This window comes from Condylura cristata, unplaced genomic scaffold (genome assembly GCF_000260355.1).
Source record: "Condylura cristata isolate star-nosed mole 26May11 unplaced genomic scaffold, ConCri1.0 scaffold00004, whole genome shotgun sequence".
NCBI lineage: Eukaryota > Metazoa > Chordata > Mammalia > Eulipotyphla > Talpidae > Condylura > Condylura cristata.
Genome location: NW_004567105.1, coordinates 35,997,217 through 36,016,300, shown reverse-complemented (window position 1 = coordinate 36,016,300; position 19,084 = coordinate 35,997,217). Strand labels below are relative to the sequence as shown.

The 19,084-nt window shown below is 41.2% G+C and overlaps 1 protein-coding gene across 1 annotated transcript; it reads left to right on the top strand.

The window, feature by feature from the left end:
- Positions 1 to 4,397: 4,397 nt before the first annotated feature.
- Positions 4,398 to 13,136, top strand: KIAA1551 (KIAA1551 ortholog). Its single transcript, XM_012720629.1, has 3 exons — positions 4,398 to 9,372; positions 10,419 to 10,502; positions 12,422 to 13,136. The coding sequence occupies exons 1-3, from the start codon at positions 4,398 to 4,400 to the stop codon at positions 12,586 to 12,588; spliced, it is 5,226 nt and encodes a 1,741-aa protein (XP_012576083.1). The 3' UTR covers positions 12,589 to 13,136.
- Positions 13,137 to 19,084: the final 5,948 nt, after the last annotated feature.

The window sequence follows — 19,084 nt, the reverse complement described above, 5'->3', positions numbered from 1 at the left end:
ATCCTTTTTCTTTCTTTTTTTAAGATTTATTTGTGCATACAGAACTGGGGTACAGGCCAGAAATGCAGGGGCAGTGAGAAGATTCACCAGAGACGGAGTGGGGAGCGAACAGGCTGACTGCTGAAGTATACTGCTGAGGGGAGCAGCGGGCGGGTCAGGAGAGGTCTGCCACGCCATGGGTCAGGCGGGGATCGAACTCACGCGGAAGTGGCTTTAGCTTCTTAGTGCTGTGCTTTAACCCACTGTGCCTCCAGGGAAGGGCCTCTTATCCTTTTTAAAGAGTTGTCTCAGATGACTGAAATTTGATTGATAGAATACTTCTGTAAATGATTGATAAAATACTCCAGTTGTAAGAGGAATAGTGAGATGCAACCTCCAAATTCATGGCTGATGCTTACAGCCAACCTGATGCTAGAAGGTAGAACTTTCCAGACTCACCCACCGATGTCTTTGCTGGAGGACCATAGGGAAATAGGGTGGAGCTCGGCTTTGGCAGTTGAACTGCTGGGAGCTTTGGCAGTTGAACTGCCAGGCACCTGACAGTTGAACAGCTGGGCGCCTGGCAGTTGAAAAGCTGGTGTTTTCACCAGCAGGTGAGGAAGGGTGTCCTTGGAGAAACCACCATCTTGCCATGTGCAGTTTCATCTTGGATCCCTGTCTCTGTTCATTGTATGCCACCTGGGGCAGGTAGACAGCATCTGGCCATGTGCCAGCCTGTAAATTCCCTCTCAGCTCTTTTCCCATGTGAGTAAATCTGTTATTGTTACTTTTCACCATGTGTCTGCTTTAGAGTCCTATGTTCTTAAAATGTGCAGGCTCTGACCCATAACATAGTCGACTGCAGTCTCCTAGGTTTGCTCCATCTCATTCATACTTTAGAGACATGGTGTTTTCTTTGTGCATAATTTATTGTAGGTATGCTTTTTTTTTTTTTTTTTTTTTAAAAGATATGTGCACACAGAACTGGGGTACAAGCCAGAGGTACAGAGGCAGTGAGAGGATGCACCAGACACAGAGTGGGGTGCAGAACAGGCCGGCTGACGAAGTACACTGCTGAGAGGAGCAGCAGGCGGGTCAGGAGAAGTCTACAGTGCTATGTGGTCACCTCCCGGGTAGGCGGGGATCAAACTCATGAGGAAGTGGCTTTAGCTTCTCAGTGCTGTGCTTTAACCCACTGCGCCACCAGGGAGGGCCCTGTAGATATGCTTTCTTTAGAGAGAGCTGATGTTTTCTTAATGTTAGACTTACAGCGTTAAGTGTGTTTTTAAAGGATTTTGTCCATTCCACCTGAAGTTTAAATGTATTTTGGGAAAAGTTACACAAAACTAGTATTAATTACTTTAATGTCTGTAGGGTCTTTTTCCAATATTGTGTTTTTCTTTTTATCATTATCTGTATTCTTTATCTGTATTTCAGAGGCTAACTGACTTAAAAATTGCTTTTGAAGAACCAATTTGTTGAGTCTATATTTTTGTATGTGTTTGAATTTTACTGACTGAATTTCTTTTTCTTGGGTTATTAGCTAGTTAATATGTGGAGATTATTTTCCAAAATGTTTTCGGGCCCTCCCTGATGCGCAGCAGTTTAGGACCACAGCACTGCAAGTGAGCCGCAGCTGCTTCCGTGTGAGTTCGATCTCCGCCTGTACCAGAGGTGACCCGCATGGTGTCACAGACCTCCCCTGACCTGCCCACTGCTCCCTTCAGCAGTGTACTTTGTCGATCTTCCTGTTTTGCTCCCCACTCTGTCTCTGGTGAATCCTCTTATTACCCCTGAACCTCTGGCTTGTAACCCAGTTTTGTATGCATAAAAAGTAATAAATATTAAAAAAACAATATTTTAGATGTTATCTATTATCCCACACTCTTAGGTAAACATGGGAATGAGAGCTTGTTATGGATTGAACTGTGTGATCCTCAACTCACAGGCTGCAGTCCTAAGCCCCTGTGTGTGAGACTATATATGGGGGAACTGCTGGGCTGATCTAATGCATCTGGTGTCTTCTTTTTTTTAAATAATATAGTTTAGGGCCCTTCCTGGTAGCGCGATGAGTTAGGATGCAGCATTTCAAGCTGGCTGCAACTTCAGTGTGAGTTTGATCCCCAGGCTTGGAGGTGATCCACATGGCAAGCAGACCTCTCCTGACCCGCCCGCTGCTCCCCTCAGCAGTGTACTTTGTTGATCTGCCTTTTCTACTCCCCACTCTTTGTGTCTGAAGACTCTCACTACCCCCTGCACCACTGGCCTGTACCCCATTTCTGTGTGCATAAATAAATAAATCATTAAAAAAAATAGTGATATAATAGTTTATTTTTTACATAATTGTGTGCTGTTTTCCAGCTCAGTTGTAATCCCTGTGGCCTTCCCATTACCAGTTGACCTGTGTGCTATCACCATAGTCCAGTGCACTCTTCCCCCTGCCCTCCATTTTTGATCCCATTTCCCATTCCACCCTTATGTCTCTGGTATACATAGTTGTTTATTATTACTGTTATTTTCTCCGTTGGTCCTTTATAGACCTGCTATGAGTGAAACCATCTGGTATTTCCCCTTTTCTTTCTGGCTTATTTCACTAAACATGATCCCTTCCAGCTCCATCCATGTTTGCTGCAAAAGGCATGGGCTTATCTTTTTTGATTGCCAAGCAGTATTCCATTGTGTGTATGTACCACATCTTTTAAATACAGTCATCTGCTTTTGAGCACTTGGGTTTATTCCATGTCTTTCCTATTGTAAATAAAACAGCAGTAAACCTGAGGGTGCAGATGTCTTTTTGAATCAGTGCTTTTGTGTCTTTTGGGTAGATACCTAGGAATGGGATTGCTGGGTCATATGGAAGCTCCATTTTTAGAGGTTTGAGAAACCTCCAGTTTTCCATAGTGGTTGTACTAGTTTGCATTCCCACCATCACACTGGTATCATTTTAAGTAGAGAAAGCCGTCCTTTGTCTGCTTGAAAGTAAAGTGCATTTTTCTTATTGCCCCATTATTTGGCAGTTGTCCAGTTACCGTTTTTCCTATAATTTCTAGATTAATCCCCCTGTGAATCAGTCTGAATTATTTTTTTTTTTAAAGATTATGCAGAACTGAGGTACAGGCCAGTGGTTGCAGGGGCAGTAAGAGGATTTATCAAAGATAGAGTGGGGAGCAGAACAGGCAGATCAACGAAATAAACTGCTGAGGGGAGCAACGGGCACGTCAGGAGAGGTCTGCTGCACCATGTTGGTCACCTCTGGAGCAGGGATCAAACTTGTGCTGAAGTGCCTTTAGTTTCTTAGTGCTGTGCTTTAACCTGCTGCACCACCAGGGAGGGCTCAATTTGAATTATTTTTAACTCTTTGAAATGTGCTTATGGCCTAGCCACCTGGTTGATAATGGTAAAGATACTTTCTTCTCATTCCCTTGTATGCTTGGGAAGGAAGTGTACCCTGTAGTTGGGGATGATGTTAATATGTCAGCAGGCTGGTTTGATATGTTAATTCTTTCCCCAGTGTTTATTATGAACATGTCCAGTTTCAGATTTGTCAGGATACCATTGGTGAATGTAAATGATTTCAACCTTTTTGGAAGGCAGATTGACACTCTGGATGACAGTAATATTTTCCTTTGGCACATTGACTTTATATCCAGGAATTTCCGGGAACATTTCACACAAATACAAATGCACACAAGATGCTTAATGTAGGATAGTTTGCAGGAGCACAAACTTAAATAATTAAATCTATTAGACTGTAATAAATCATTGGTTAAAAAGTGATAAATCCCTAAAGTGGAATATGTTGGTGACACCAAGGTTAGGTGTGTGTAGTGAGGTCAGATCTCCTACATGAAGCTTTGCAGTACAGAAAAAAATTGTGAAGACCAGGCAGGGTGAACCATGTGTTTGTAGGATTCCATTTGATTACAAAAATGAGGTTTTATTTTTGTATCACTAGTGTTAAGTAGAGAAATTTGATGAAAAATAAGGTACTATTTCTGGGAATTTGATCCTGGGATTGAACAATGAAGGCCCTTCTCTTTTTTTTTTCCACTTATATTTGATTTTTTTCTATAATTAGCAGAGTTAGCAGAAAGTAATGACTACTTAAATATTAAAAATAAAATACTAATTGCATTGTGTAAAATGAATCCTCTTAAACACCCCAGAAATCTTATTGTTTGCCATTTTTATTTTTGCCACCTCTTTCACTTTTCCTCCTGCCCACATTAAAGGTGAGATTTTGTCTACTATGATGAGTTAACAGGATTTATAATAAGCATAGACAGTTTTGCTGTTGAAGTAAACCAATTTTCTATCCATACAGATCAACTTTTTGCTTAAACATAAGATCTTTCTTTCTTACAGATTCCTGACATCCAGAAAAACTGTTAACACAGTGCTGCTATTTCCTGTTGACAATGAGTTGGAATACAAAACCAGGGCGTGCCACCTTGCGACCTTTGTATCCTAAGAAACAGTCGTCTTTTTTGGAGCAAGCTTTAAGAACCACATTAAACACAACACCTCAAAGTTCGTTGAACCATCCTGGAAGTACCCAAGATGTCTGTGTGTTTCTCAGTAATTCAAATCCAGTTCCACAGCCACAGGTCAACATCAGAAATTACAAGACTCCTCAACAGATGCCTCTTTCTGATACTCATAGTGAGACACTGATGACCTCACAAACTTCAGTAGCAAGAATAACGTATGCAAATATTAAAGGATCCAGACAACTTGATCACAGTTTCCAAATGTCCCCAGGACTGACACAAAATACCTGGTTAAACTCAACAGCCAGGAATTCTATGCTCTCCCACACGGGCACTGCAGTGACGCATCAAACTGGCTTTGGAACCGGGACCCTCAGTTTGCCTACACTGCAGAATCAGTACGTCACCTCTGACAACTACTCTGTGCAGCTTCAAATGTCACCTTCTAACTCTGTAAGATTTCCTGTTACATACCAAGGAAATCCAAGACTTAACCCATCTTTACCGCCCCAGGGTAATTGGGCCCAACAGCAGGCAGCCAGCGAGTTGACTTACCCAGATCACAGACCACTTCCACATCAATACAGTTATTCACCACAAAGCTGTTTGCAAGAGCCTAATCATCAGAAACAAAACCCTATGCCATCAACATCATTGCAAGTTAAAAATAGTCATCCTCCAAATTCTGCACTGACTTGTGAGCCAAAGCCAATGGGGCCTGCACTGTCATACCCGTATGCAGCAACTCAAGCTAACAAAAGACCCCCTCCTCCTTACGAATGCAGTTTCACGGGCCAGCCTATGCAAAGTCCTCAGCATGTGGTTAAACACTTTCCCATAGACGTGCCTCAGAGCCAGGAAACACACTTACCTGAACTGAGGAAAGACTTCTGCAGGGGTTTTCAACAGCAGTGGCAGAGTGTTAATGAAAATGCCAGCATGCTTGGAAATTTCTGTAATTTGGAAGTAAATACTAATGCCAGCCAGCCTTTTGGTGAACGTGTTAGAGCTTCTGCACCTGGTATCCAGGATCTTACTCAAAATAATCAAGAGAAAAGGGTGGATTCTTGCAGCCAACCTTCATCTCAAGTGCTGGATACAAGTGCCACAAAGGAAAAGCTAGTGAGAGATATTAAAACATTAGTAGAAATAAAAAAGAAATTTTCAGAACTGGCTAGGAAAATTAAAATTAATAAAGACCTTCTGATGGCAGCAGGTTGTATTAAAACAAATAATCCCCCTTACAGCTCAACAGCTCAACATTCAGAATTAACTGTAAAAAAAGCTGTCAGAAATCAGTCTGTACCACAGGTAACTCAAGTTGCTACAGAGGTGCAGGATAAACCACCAATTGTAATGGAATCTACACAACAAAATAGTAGATCACATCATACCTTGAATTCCAACACCAGTTGCAAAAAGTTTAACAAAGTTATTGTCAATTCTGTCAGTGTGGAAAAATTGCCGGCACCAGCCCAGTTTCATGACTTGCAAAGTTTGATTTCCTTAAAGATGGCAACTGTTCCAATCACCCCATCAACATCAAGTAATAGCCAGTTTTCACCAGGAAGCTCTGTCAGTATTGAACAAAGCACACCAACAAATTTCGAAGCCACTTCTATTCCTCTTTCTCCATCGTTTGAGGAATCTGTTGGAGATTATCGAAATAAACATCCTCTTATTGTAAGTTTACTTGAAGCTGGAAATAAAACTCAGGAGAAATTACTAAAAGATTCTGGTAAAACGCTTCAGGATACTAATCTACGTAATACTGAAATGACTCCAAATACCCAAGTCATTGATAATCAACGGAATCTGAAATCTATGGCAACTCCAAGTTCTTGTAGCATAAATAAGATTTCAGACAATTCCCTTTCTCATCAGCATAAATCCTCAGCAACCGGAATGTCTTCTCAAAATGAAGGTCAGTGTCCCATGGAATTGCTAGCAACATGTCTTTCTCTGTGGAAAAAACAGCCTCCAGAATCCACAGAAGAGAAACAGCATAATGACTTGAAGACACACAGAACAGCCAATGGAATGTCAAAGGCTGTGGAAATCTGTGATAAGAGTCCATTGCCAGTTGTTGGAAATTCTGAGACTAGGATGGTTAACAACTTGACAGAAACAGCCTTGTCGACAGTAGTACAGAACTGTGAGTCAGCAAGTGCAACTGTCACAAAGGGCACAGAGCTTCAGATTGCTGTAGTGTCACCCTTAATTCTGTCAGATGTCAAAACACTGCCTGACAAAGAAATGACACCTGGGGCCTTACCTGAAATGGTGTATCCTGTTATTAAGGAAGGCAGCGTTTGTAGCTTACAAAACCAGTTGGCAGAAGATAGACAAGATGTTGCTTCTTTGAAAGTTAGTGACTCCATAACTAGTACTATAACATGCTCCAGGATTTCCCCATTGATTCTGAACGAAAAGCAAACTGGGTCAGCAAGTGTTACTTTAGAAGAAACACCTAGTCCAGATGAGCGGGAGTACATAAAAGCAGAACTGGACAGCCATTACCCAGTGACTAGTATGCTTCCCTCCCTTGAGTCAAGGGGTGGGGGTGTCTTGCAGATAGACAGCATTTGTTCTCTTGTGGAAGGCGATGTATCATACAATTCCCAAATCGCAAAGATGTTCTGCATGCCCCCTCTGCAAAAGGTTGAGCCACAGAAACTCCTATCTACTCACCAAGTGGTTAGTGGCAGACAACAAAAAGAACTAGGTGATGACATCATTGAGAAAAAAGACTTTGGTTCTCAGAAGGATAATTATGAGCGGAACACAGGTATTTCACTTGAAATAACAGATGAGGCCAAATCATCCCATCCTCCTGAGTCATCTTCATTAAAGAATAGTGAAACAAACAGTGGAATTCTAAAGCAAGGCAGTTTAGGGCACATCGCTGATGAAGGAACTGGTGACTGCATGTGTCCCTCAGCTGCTCCGCAGCAGGGTGTGTGCCCACAGGAGATGGCCTCGTCCTGCAGTGGCACTGCCCAGGATCCAATGGGCAGTGGGATTATCAATGAGAACACCTCTGTCTCATACCTACACGACCAGCTGTCAGAACTTCTAATAGAGTTTCCCTTTGGTATTGAAGCTGTGAATTCATGTGAGGGTTCTGTACCCAAAGTAAAAAAGGGTGAAGTCTCGAAAGATCAAACATGTGAGAATATTTCTTGTGACTCCAAAGACTTAGCAGACCAAATACAAATTACAGTTTTAAGTTCAGAACAAATGAGAGAATTATTTCCTGAGCAGGATGAGCAGCCTCAAGAAGCAAAAAAAGCCACAGAACCTCAAAAAGAGATGACTGTTTCCAAGGAAGGAGGCCAGACTCTACTACCAGCCCACAGTGGAGATGGAGACAGTTCTGATTGTGTAATAGTGGACCCTGAGAAAGACGATGTGCGCTGCTGTGCGCTGGGGTGGCTTGCTGTGGTTTACAAAGGAATTCCCCAGTGCAAGTGCCATTCTATCAAGAACTCGATTTCAGAGGAAGAAAAAGACAAAACTCAGTGTTCTCCTTTGGAGACCAGTGGCTGTAAGCCAGAAGATAAAACCTCTGACCAACCTGGCCCTGTTGAAGCTAATGATCCTCCAGATAAAGCTCAGATTTCTCTCTCCCTTCCAGAGAGGAAAAATGATCTTTCTGAAATAGAAAAGAGCAAGGCTATAAAACAGAAAGCCAAAGCAAAGCATAACAACTTAGTAAAGACAGAACACACGTTATCAGGCCACTCGAAAAGTGATAGAAAAAAGGATTCCTCGAAAAGTCACAAAAGCAGAAAATTAGTGTTTCACGAGGTCACCTTCCACTCCAGTAATAAAGTGACAAAATCTCAGGAGAAACTGCAGAAGAAACACATGGCACCCAACTCACAAGCAAAGGGTGGGGGCTTGACAAATAAAGAGCCACATAGGAAGACAACAGCACAGCAAGTGTCACTGGAGGACAGGACATTGAAGTTAAAAGCTGGCAGCTCTAGCCAGAAACATCAGGACAAAAGGAAGTTAGATGAAGGTAGCATACTTGATTCAGTGATAAAGAGAAAGAAATATGAGCACGAGCAGAGTAAAAATGTGACAAGTGGCACATTGAAATTAGGTCATCCTTTGTCTTTGTCCAGCGAGAGAGCCAGTGTTAAAGAGAAGGCAGTATCGAACATGAAGATCTCAAGCTCTACAGAGAGTGCCTCTAAAAAGAGTAGGCTTGTAACAGCAGAATGTATCCAAAAGCAAAAGCATAAAGAAGCAATGGGTGTGAAAGTGTCAAAGAAAAAGTATGTGAAAAGTAGGTCTCGGGATTATCAAATCATGCGGTCCAGTAAGCTTGCATTGCGAGTAGGGAGCTCTGGGAAGTCAAGCATGAGACATGGCAGTGGCGGCGGGCAGACCTCTAAAGAAGTGTGCACCAACCTTAGTAAAAACCTCAAAATCCACCATTCTGAAGAGTCTAAAACACACAATTTGAAAAGTATTAAAGGAGCAGTTGGTGGGAAGCCATCTGATAAAATGTGGATTGATAAAACCAAAGTAGACAAGAACAGTGGTGTGAACATTGAAGGTGTGTTAGGCCCAATGTCTTCCCACACAAAGGATCAACGTAAGCGGTACCTGAACCGAGTTGCCTTTAAGTGCACAGAACGGGAGAGCATCTGTCTCACAAAACTGGATAGTTCACCCAGGAAGCTTGGGAGAGATAGAGAGAGATCAGAAAATAAACCTAAGAGATCAGAAAGTAAACATAAGAGCTTTTTGTCTGGGAAAGAGACCTCAGAAAATCGAAGCATGCTGGAATTTAAGCTCTGCCCTGAGACCATGATGAAGAATGCCAGCTCCACGGAAGACCAAAAGGACCTAAAGCCTTGTCCCCGGAAGGAGCAGGCGCCCATGCAAGGTGCGGTATGGGTGTTTTGATGGTATACCTGGTGTCTGCGTGCCTGTTGGGTGGCACTGCTGCCAGTGGGAGTAGCTAGGAACCATGTGACTATCTCACATTCAAAGGTGACATTGTACCAAGAAGCCCATGTTGCATAAAGAATTGGTGCTGAGTTAGAGAAAATTACCTGTGTATGTGAATGGCTTTGATTTTGTCTTGCCACAATTTCAAAGCCCCCATATATGGAAAGTTTGGATCTAAATACAGGGGAGACATGAAATGATGGTTAGTGAAACCTATTCATAACTATGGAAATGGTTTGGCTTGTTGAATCTGTTACCATAGGGTCCTGGAAGTGGCCTAATCTGCTCATGATGTGGGGCAGCTGACCAGTGTCAAGTCCCCAAGCCCAGATGGTAAACGCAGTAGTCTTAGCGAATTCTCACTGCAGTGCAGGAAGCAAAGAGGGAATGGACAGCTAAATATCTGTTCCCTAAGGAAACATTTTGAGATAGTGGCTTCATTTAAGCCGTTATGCTGAGAGGCCAAGACAACTATGGGAACCATCACTCCAGTGCATTCATGTGCTGGAGGGGCATGACCCTGCAGCATGCATGGAGCACTTTGTTGGACAGCACAGCATAGCAACTTGTGGTCAGATATAAACAGCATTAAAATGTCTGTAACATCTTGGTGAATTTCCTTGGACCTTAACAACTAGATACTTTAAGTCCGGTCTTAAGTGTAGGAATGCATGGGCAGCATTGAGGTGGAGTAAGTTGAAGGCAAGTCCATGTAGGCCACTGGCCCCTCCATGTATGATGTTCCGTCCACATGGGAGAAACACAGCTAATCGCATAGTGAAGAGAAACCTTTAAAACAGGTCGTGTTTCAAATTGTATGGTATTCACACGTCAGAGCATCTTCCAGCCCTTTTTAGTTCTATGTGAGTAGTTCTAATGCCTTCTAATGATTATCTTAGGCTGACATGATTTTCATTCATAGCAGTACTAAAGAAATGTATATAGCAATATTTAGAGATCTGAAAATGAATATTTACATAGTTTCAGGAATAAAAAGCACAAAAGAAGACTGGTTAAAATGTGTAACTGAGGAGAAAAGGATGCCGGAAGCCAACGAAGATCTAGGTAAAGCCATCCATTTAAGTTTTTGTCTTACATGGTACTCTGTCGTAAGCTGGGTTCTGTTCTGAACCAAGGTGAAGTCTGGTTTTGGCCCTTGTATATTTTTTTGATGATTTGATGTTTGTATGTCTGATGCTGGGCTCCCATCTTCTCCCTGTGGAGGGGAAGATGTTTTCTTTTCAAAAATACCACAGTGGGGTAGTTTAGGGTGTCACATGGCTTTTCTTTGTCAGTCTAGACAGCAAAGCGTTTTGCTTTGCAAGTGGTAAAGACTCAACACTCAGTCCTGGAATTGAGGTGAAATGTTAGCCACACAACACATGAATATGGACTGCTTCGAGGGAACTTAGCCGACACTGGCCACAGGCTGGGTTGAGCTATAGGCCATAGGTGGCCAACCCTGACTTTGGGTGAATTGTATGTTAAGTCATATCTATTTACTGAAACAGGGTAGAGAAGCATGCTCCCCCTTATCAGTGAGTGTAGAGATCACTGAGAAAGGTGACTTGACTGGATGACGAATAGGTACTTGAAGCAGGCCCCCTCTCTTCAAAGTTCACTTAGGAGTTGAGCTATTTTGGTGATGAGAGATGGGTGTTTTGAGTAAATTGATTCTTGTAGATGAGGGATATGGGTTGAGGACCTAATTAGAAAATGTAAAGCTTTTAGTGTCTGATTTAATTAATTAAACCTATAGACTGGGGTTCTGGAGTTTTCAATATTACTTTTGGTTGCATGAACCTGCAAAGTTGAGGGTTTACAGTTGACGTGGAAATGAAGTGGGGTTTATTTTTATAAAGAGGAAGTGTGAAAGGGTCAAGGGCTTTAGACATGCACATATGCAGGTGGGAAGAAGCTGAGACTTGTGCTCTGAAGGTGCAGGTAGGAGAAAAGTTAAATTGAATGAAAGGAAGAGGAAATGTACTCTTAATCAGTGGGGAATGAGTGAGAGACCTAAAGATCGAAAAACCTCTTCTAACGTTGACACACTAAGTCAAAAATAGGTGAGATGGACCTGGAGATTGGTCCTATCAATCAGGAGAGAGAAGATCACTTTGTGAAGGCAGTGAAGCATGTTTGGAGTCTGGAGGTGAACATACGCTGAAAGCTTTTTAGTAGCATGAGGCTGAGGTAGCCCAAGCCATAAGCAGAAACCAAACCAGGGCACCCAGTGGAGAAGCAGGCTGGGGAATCCATCTCGGTTGGTTTAGGTAGAAGAGGATGGAAAGCTCCATTGAGACAGACCCATCCCAGTCATCAGCAGTGCTGAGAGCAGAAAAGAAATTGAGATGGCTCAGGAAGGAAACATTGAAACCATACTGCCACCCCTGTGGGAGAGGCTACAGCAGGCTTGAGACGTGGGTGTTCTGAAGTAGTGGCACATAAAGAAACAGAAACAGGAAAGCTGGGCCTCTTAGTGTATCTGGACCTCAACAACCAGCACTCAAAAAGCCCCCACCTGCTCACCAGAACCAGCTGTGCTCTCTTTGTTCTACTGGTTCAGAGAACTGCTAAGAAACTCACATTCATGAGTTTACAGTTGGTTGAGATTTTATTACGAGTAAATTCAGGAGGAGCAGAACAGTCCTGGGCAGCAAAGATGAGGACAAGAGTAGAAAACAGGTGCCAGAGCAGGGCAGGGGTATAGTTCTAGAGGGAAAGCCTAAGTGGTTGGGCAGGTAGCATCAAGATCTGGTGTCCATTCCAAAGAAGAAGGCATGTTTCCTTGCTAAGATTGATTATATATTGACTAGTTGTCAGTCAGAAGGTGAATGAAGGAAGTCAGTGTTTCTGTCTCCTTAGACAAGAATGTTTTGGGTTAATTTTTGCTGTGTTTATTCCAGAGAAGGACACATGCACCCCCCTCATTTTGCCTGCTCACCAGAAGGGTAATAAAGTCAATAATATTTCTGTTTCCTTAGACAATAATGTTTTGGCTAATTCAAGAGTCTTCAAAAGAAGTTTCAGTGCAGATGGCTTTGACACAGGACAAAATGCAGTAAAGGATTCAAAAGCAATGTTTCAGACCTACAAAAAGATGTACATGGAGAAGAGAAGCAGAAGCCTTGGTAGTAGCCCCTTAAAGTAATTTTGAGACTTTAATTCATCTGCTTATTTTGGAGTTGGCCCTGGAAAATTTCTGGCATTTCTTCCTTCAGACAACCTGGGACTACTCAAGGTTTTAGCTACCCCTTGGGTTGTGTATACCATTGAAATTATTTAATTAACATGTGAGAACCTTATTTTTGAATAGCAAAATGTAAGAAATGATGCTATACATCAGTGACACTGTAAGTGTTGAATTTCATCATGACTAACCCAATTTGTCATTTAAAGGGAATTTTTAACATAGGTCTTATTTTGAAATGTTAACTGACCATTCGAGGAAGCCTCTCCTTGGGATATGGACCGTTTATTTTATCTGGGACTGTACATGTATTTTTATTTCTAAAGGTTACTGGCAAAACTTATTTTTCAAAATCCTCACTGTGAATGTCAAAGAATATTCTTAAGTATTTTGTACTTGTAAACTTTTTGTCAGAAGTCTTGTTTTATACTTGTTATGCTAAACACAATTTTGGGATAATGTTTAAGCATTACTTTTCATACTTGAAATAAACATTTATTTTTTACAAAAAAAGATATGAAATCATACTGGTGTGATTTGTGCTTCATTTCCTACCCTTAATGTCACAGACACTTTTTAGGAAGCTATTTTTCAAAGAAGAAAATGTTAAGCTGTCACAAATGACAGCAAGCTTTTCAGCTTGCCTTTGGTAGAACAAATAAATATCTTACTAGGGTTTAGGAAATTGCAAGGAAGCTCAGAAAATAAGCTATTATCCTTAAGATGTATAATTTCTCTTTAAGAACTAAATGCTTGTTTGATGGATATAGTTTAACTTTTGCTCTTGTCTCAGTCTTGAGATAGATTGTGCTGTACACATCAAAATCCACATGATGGTAACTCATGTGTTCTATGACATCTCAAGTAAAATGCATTCTGAAGAATATAGAAGATGGCTTCTCAAAAAAGGTGACCTCTTCTTCTGTAGGAAAAGTGGCTCTGCTTGTCTGGGGTGTTGGGATGACTTCATGTCAAGATTCAGTGATCAGTGAGGCCAGGAGCACTGAAGCACCAATCCAGTTGTGACACCAGTCATGGAGGTCTTCACTTACAGGAAACTCCTAGAATTGAACATGTTCCGTTTTTGATATAGCAGGAAAAGTTGTCTATTTGAGGACTCATTCTTTGAATTTCCTAAGTGATGAAGTCACAAGAACATGTGAAGAACTGCCTCATGCATTCCAGAAGAATCTGAAACAGACAGCTTCATTGGTTTAACAGCCATCAAGAAATAAGGATATAGTTGACTTCTGAACTAATCCCATTGAGAGAACATCAGCATTCTTCTCAAGTTGCATAGCAATTCAAGGAAAATAAGTTTATTGCCAGTGATGATTCAGCTTTCAAGCAGAAATGAGGATTTTGGAAGATTTGAATTGAGATACTATTGCTGAAATATTCAGTCAGTTTGATGGGACTATTCCAAGTGTTACTAGTTTAGATATGTACTGTATGTGTCAGCATTTGGAAGATCAGCATAGCTTAGTGAAGCAATACTTTGTTAACCAATGCATGCTGAATAGACCTATTTATAACACTAGGCAGAACAAGTTCAGAATAAGCCAAAAGTGCCTTGTAGCTTTAGCTTTCATTGCAGCCACCCTTTGTGTACAGTGTTGAAGAATGCATGGTTATCTGGAAAGGCTGTACAGACATTTTTCCTACATGTTATTTTAGCTGTCTATTCAAGATCAGAATAAGGTGTACAGGGCCTCCCTGGTGGCACAAAGGGTTAAAGTGCAACACTGAAGCTATCTGCTTCTATTGGACTGAAGAATCTCAAGAATGCAGCCACTGCACACAAGGTCAAGCCTCCTGCCAGTGAGGGGACCCACATGGTGCAGCAGACCTCTCCTTTACCAGCTGCTCCCCTCAGCAGTGTTGTAAATCAAACTGCCTGTTCTGCTCCCCCATTTTGTCTCTGGTGAATCCTCTGACTAACCCCTGCACTTCTGGCCTGTACCCCCGCTCATGTATGAATAAAATCTTAAACAAGTACAAGACATTTTGTAAAAGATATACACAATCTCTCAAGGCACTTTCAAAGTATCGTACAAAGCACTCAATTGTATATAAGTAAACATTGAGTTGACAGTCATTCTAACTTGTTCACTAGCCACTATTTTCACTTTGTAACTTTTACATGTTATACTAGAATCTTATAGGCACCAAGGAATATTTTTTGACATGAACTGCAAAAACTGAAAAGAGGTTTTTCTTTAGCTATTGAAATAGTACAGTTTTCAGACTTTCAAAGTGTGACATGGGGCAGTAATGAGATTCCTTTATGCATAAGTAATGAAGACAAACCCTTCAGAGAAAGGCCAATGAAGATTCAAGAAGTCCACTGAAAAAGCAACATTTGAATGAAATAACCAAAGATGAAATCAGCAGATGGTCATCTGAAGAATTGACTATGGACAAAAATCGGCCATGAAATCTAGAGGAAAAAGTACAATGATATCTACCTGTACAGTTAAATGTATACGTCATGTTACATCTTATTTAATGGAATTAAGTCTGCAAGCAATAAATACTGATAGGGGTTTGAAAACGTGTGGAAAGCACAGATTAAAACATTCATAGGGAACTACAGTCTAGAAGGTGAGGAAAGTGCAAATGTCAAATACATATTACAGGAGCTCAAAGGAGAGGTTGCCAACAATCATTTTCAATGTTTTCTTACTTTGTAAATCCTGTTACTTTAAACAACCAAGTCAGTACTGACTGCCAGATCAATGCCTTCTGTTGGGAATGTTATAAACTTCAACAAAGCTTTCCCATTAAAATGTTAAAAATTGCTGTTGGTATCAATCATTCTTGTTTATTTATGCATACAAGAACTGGGATACAGGCGAGAGGTATAGAGTGTGTGGGGGGAAGAGGATTCCACAGAGAACTCACCAAGGCAGCTGTGGCGAGTTTCGCATTCTCCATGAAAATGGTCAAGACTAATTCTATTGGACTTACCAACTAATTCTTGAGATTCTAAGAATCCAACAGTAGAAAAAGCAGATAATGTTACTTTGTCACCACAATCTACATATCAAGAGGAAGATACTTAAAGTTGGTTTTCTTACAACTTTTGCTAATAAAAGTCAGTCTTGTTCAAAGTTTCCTGGTGCCATGTTTAGACTGCAGAGGATAGCACCTAAACTATTAATAAGAGACTAAAACATCCAAATAGTGCAAGAACCAGAAGACCTCCAAGGTAGTGAAGGAAGCTTGAACTGAATGGTAGGTTCTTAACTTCAAGCCCCCTGCCGGGAAGGGGACCCACATGGTGCAGCAGACCTCTCCTGCTTCGACCACTGCTCCCCTTAGCAGTGTTCTAAGTCAAGCTGCCTGTTCTGCTCCCCCATTTTGTCTCTGGTGAATCCTCTGACCAACCCTTGCACCTCTGGCCTGTACCCCCGTTCAAAAGTGAGATGTCCCAAAGGGATGAGTGCACCTTTAATAAAGCATTTCTAGGGAAGGTTAAAAGTGACAGATGCTGCCCCTCTTTGGTGGCCAAACAGGTTAAAGCACAGCACTATGCACAGACACTGCAGCATGAGTTTGATTGCCAGCCAGGGAGGAGACCCACATGGCAAGGCAGGCCTCCTTTCTCCCCCACTGTTCTCCTCAGTGGTGGATTTCAGTCTGGCTGTTCTGTTCCCCATTCTGTCTCAGGGGAATCCTCTCACCTCCCAAACCTCTGTCCTGTACCCCAGTTCTTGTATGCATAAATAAATAAAACAATGATTGATGCTAATAGCAATTTTTGAGATTTTTGTGGGAAAGCTTTATTGAACTAAGTCTATGACATTTCCAGTTGACATAATTATTTTTACCACTGTATCAAAATACATGCTTCATAAAATTGACCCTTTATGCATACAGATCTGGGGTACAAACTAGAGGTGCTGGGGTGGTGAGAGGATTCATCAGATTCAGAGTGGGGAGCAGAACAGGCAGATTGTGGAAGTACACTGCTGAGGGGAGCAGTGGGCAAGACAGGAGAGGTCTGCTGCGCCATGTGGGTCCCCTCCCTTGGCTGCAACCAGCTTTGCTGTGCTGCACTTTAACCTGTTGCACCACCAGGGAGGGCCTAAAATTGACCCTTCTTAATCTTATTTACTCACTCTTTGCCCTTTACCATTAATTTGGTCTAGGGTCTAAAAGTTTTTGTTCTACTTAGTTCATTTATGTACTTTCTCATGAGTGAAAGCATGTGGTGTTTATCTTTTCCCTTATGATTTATTTAACCAAGCACAATATAGTCTACATTTATTGGGTTTGAGTTAATGTTTTTGTTTTCAGGTAAATACCAAGAAGTGGAATAACTGAATCATGAAATTTCTATTTTCAATTTTCTGAAGACTGTACTGTTTTTACATAATAGCTGCACTAATTGATGTTCCCAACAGCAATGTATGAATATTCCCTTCCTCCACAACATCTACAAAGCTTGCTTTTTATAATAGCCACTCTCACAGCTGTGAGTTGATAACTGAAAAACTGAAAACTAAATGTCGTGGGGAAGAAACCAGTGTTGATGAAGAAACAAATACTATGTTTACATGGACTGGGAGAATTGATAATGTAAAAATGGCTATATTACATAGAGTACTATAGAGATTCAGTGCAATCCCTCTCAAAACCCCAGTTACATTCTTCACAGAAATAAACAAAAGATTATTTGGAATTATGAAAGGCTGAATAGCAAGAAATATCCTGGGAATGGGGAATTACAGTTTGGGGAGAAATGGAAATATGATACCTGCTCCCCAACAAATAAAACTACAAAGTAGAAATCCAAACATTTATTAGGATAGAAGACAGACACATCAATGGAACAGAATGGAGATGCCAGCAATAAACCCACACATATATGGCTAATATGTGTGACAGAGGAACCAAGAGAGCATGTGGTGGGATAAGGAAAGTCTTCAATAAATGGTGTTGGAAAAAATTGGACAGTGACATAAAAAAGAATGAAACTAGTCCACTATCTCACACCACATAGATTATTTCAGAAATGGATTGAAGACAAATGTAAGACCTGAAGCTATAAAATACATTGAAGAAAATAAGTGATAAACTCTTGATACTGACCTTACATGTGTGGGGATTCATCTCTGGTGGCAAGGTAAATAAAAGCAAAAGTGAACAAGCAAGACTATATCAAACAAGCTTTTGCACTATGAAAATGAAAAACTATCCTACCAAAAGGGAGGTGTTATTTGTGAGTCTAGTGTAGACCAAAGAATTACGAAGAAATTACTACATTCAACAAATTTTAAAAGTGGAGAGAGGACTTGAATAGTCACTTCCAAGGAAAATATGCAGATGTGTTGGTCCTTTGCCTGGACAGACCTCCCCATCTCCCCCACAGAATCACATGCACACTTATGTGTGGAAACAGGAAGAATGAGCAGTGGGTGCTGAACAGAAAACAGGAAGCACAAAGTGTTCCTGCCTTCTGGTTACGTGACTGTTCTTTGACCCACATGTTATTGATGCACTTGCTGAGAGCTTCCGACTCCCACTGGCCCCAGGTTCCGTGTTGAAGGGTATAAATAGCGTAAGGAGAAAAAGAATAAAAAGGGTATAAATAGCGTAAGGAGAAAAAGAATAAAGTGCGCTTTGCTTGCTGACCATGAAGTGTGTGTTTTAATCCTGTCGTCCTTCACTGAGACAATCTCTGCTGTCATGCTGGTGCGGCACAGATGGCCAACAGGCATTTGAAGAGATGTTCATCTTTTACACAAGGACAGCTTTGTGTAGTCTTGTAATCTTACCAGACACACTTTAGAGACTGCTGGTGAAAGGTAATCAGCTAGAGTTTAACTGTCTAATATGGTGGCCATTAGCCTTCTGTGGCTATTGAGTGTGTGACATGTGACCTGGTCCAGATTAAGATAAGTGTAAAATATAGTGGACAATTTCAATCTGTATTCTGGAGGAAGAGTCAATAGGAGTTAATGATAGATTGGATAAGGGAAAAAAGGGAGGAAACTTGTTTCTGGATTGTGCTGCGGTGGGAACAGAAAATCCTGCCTATCCTGTGTAATTTGGGTGCTCAGGTCTTGAGACTAGTCAGGGAGAGCTTGTCTTCAGCAAATGGCCAGTTTCCATGGAATTTTGCTCCATTTTGTTTTTAGCGCCTTTTCCTACAGTGCAGCCAGTAAATAGAACAAGTTAATCCCCACCCCATAGTTGAGGCCACCCTCAACTGTGTAGATTCCTGAAAGGAATAAGCTGATATTTTAGGGTAAATTTTAATGACGTTTGAGGTTTAATTTGATATCTTTCTGATTACTCCAGCCTTTTCCTTTTTGAATGGCTTTTATTTTATTTTTGCTTTTTTGAATGGGTTTTATTCAACAGATGAAGGACTTTTGTTTAACAACCAAGAGCCTAGATTGTTGACCTTAATCAAAAGGCCTGGAAGGGGCAGGGAAGGAAATTTAGT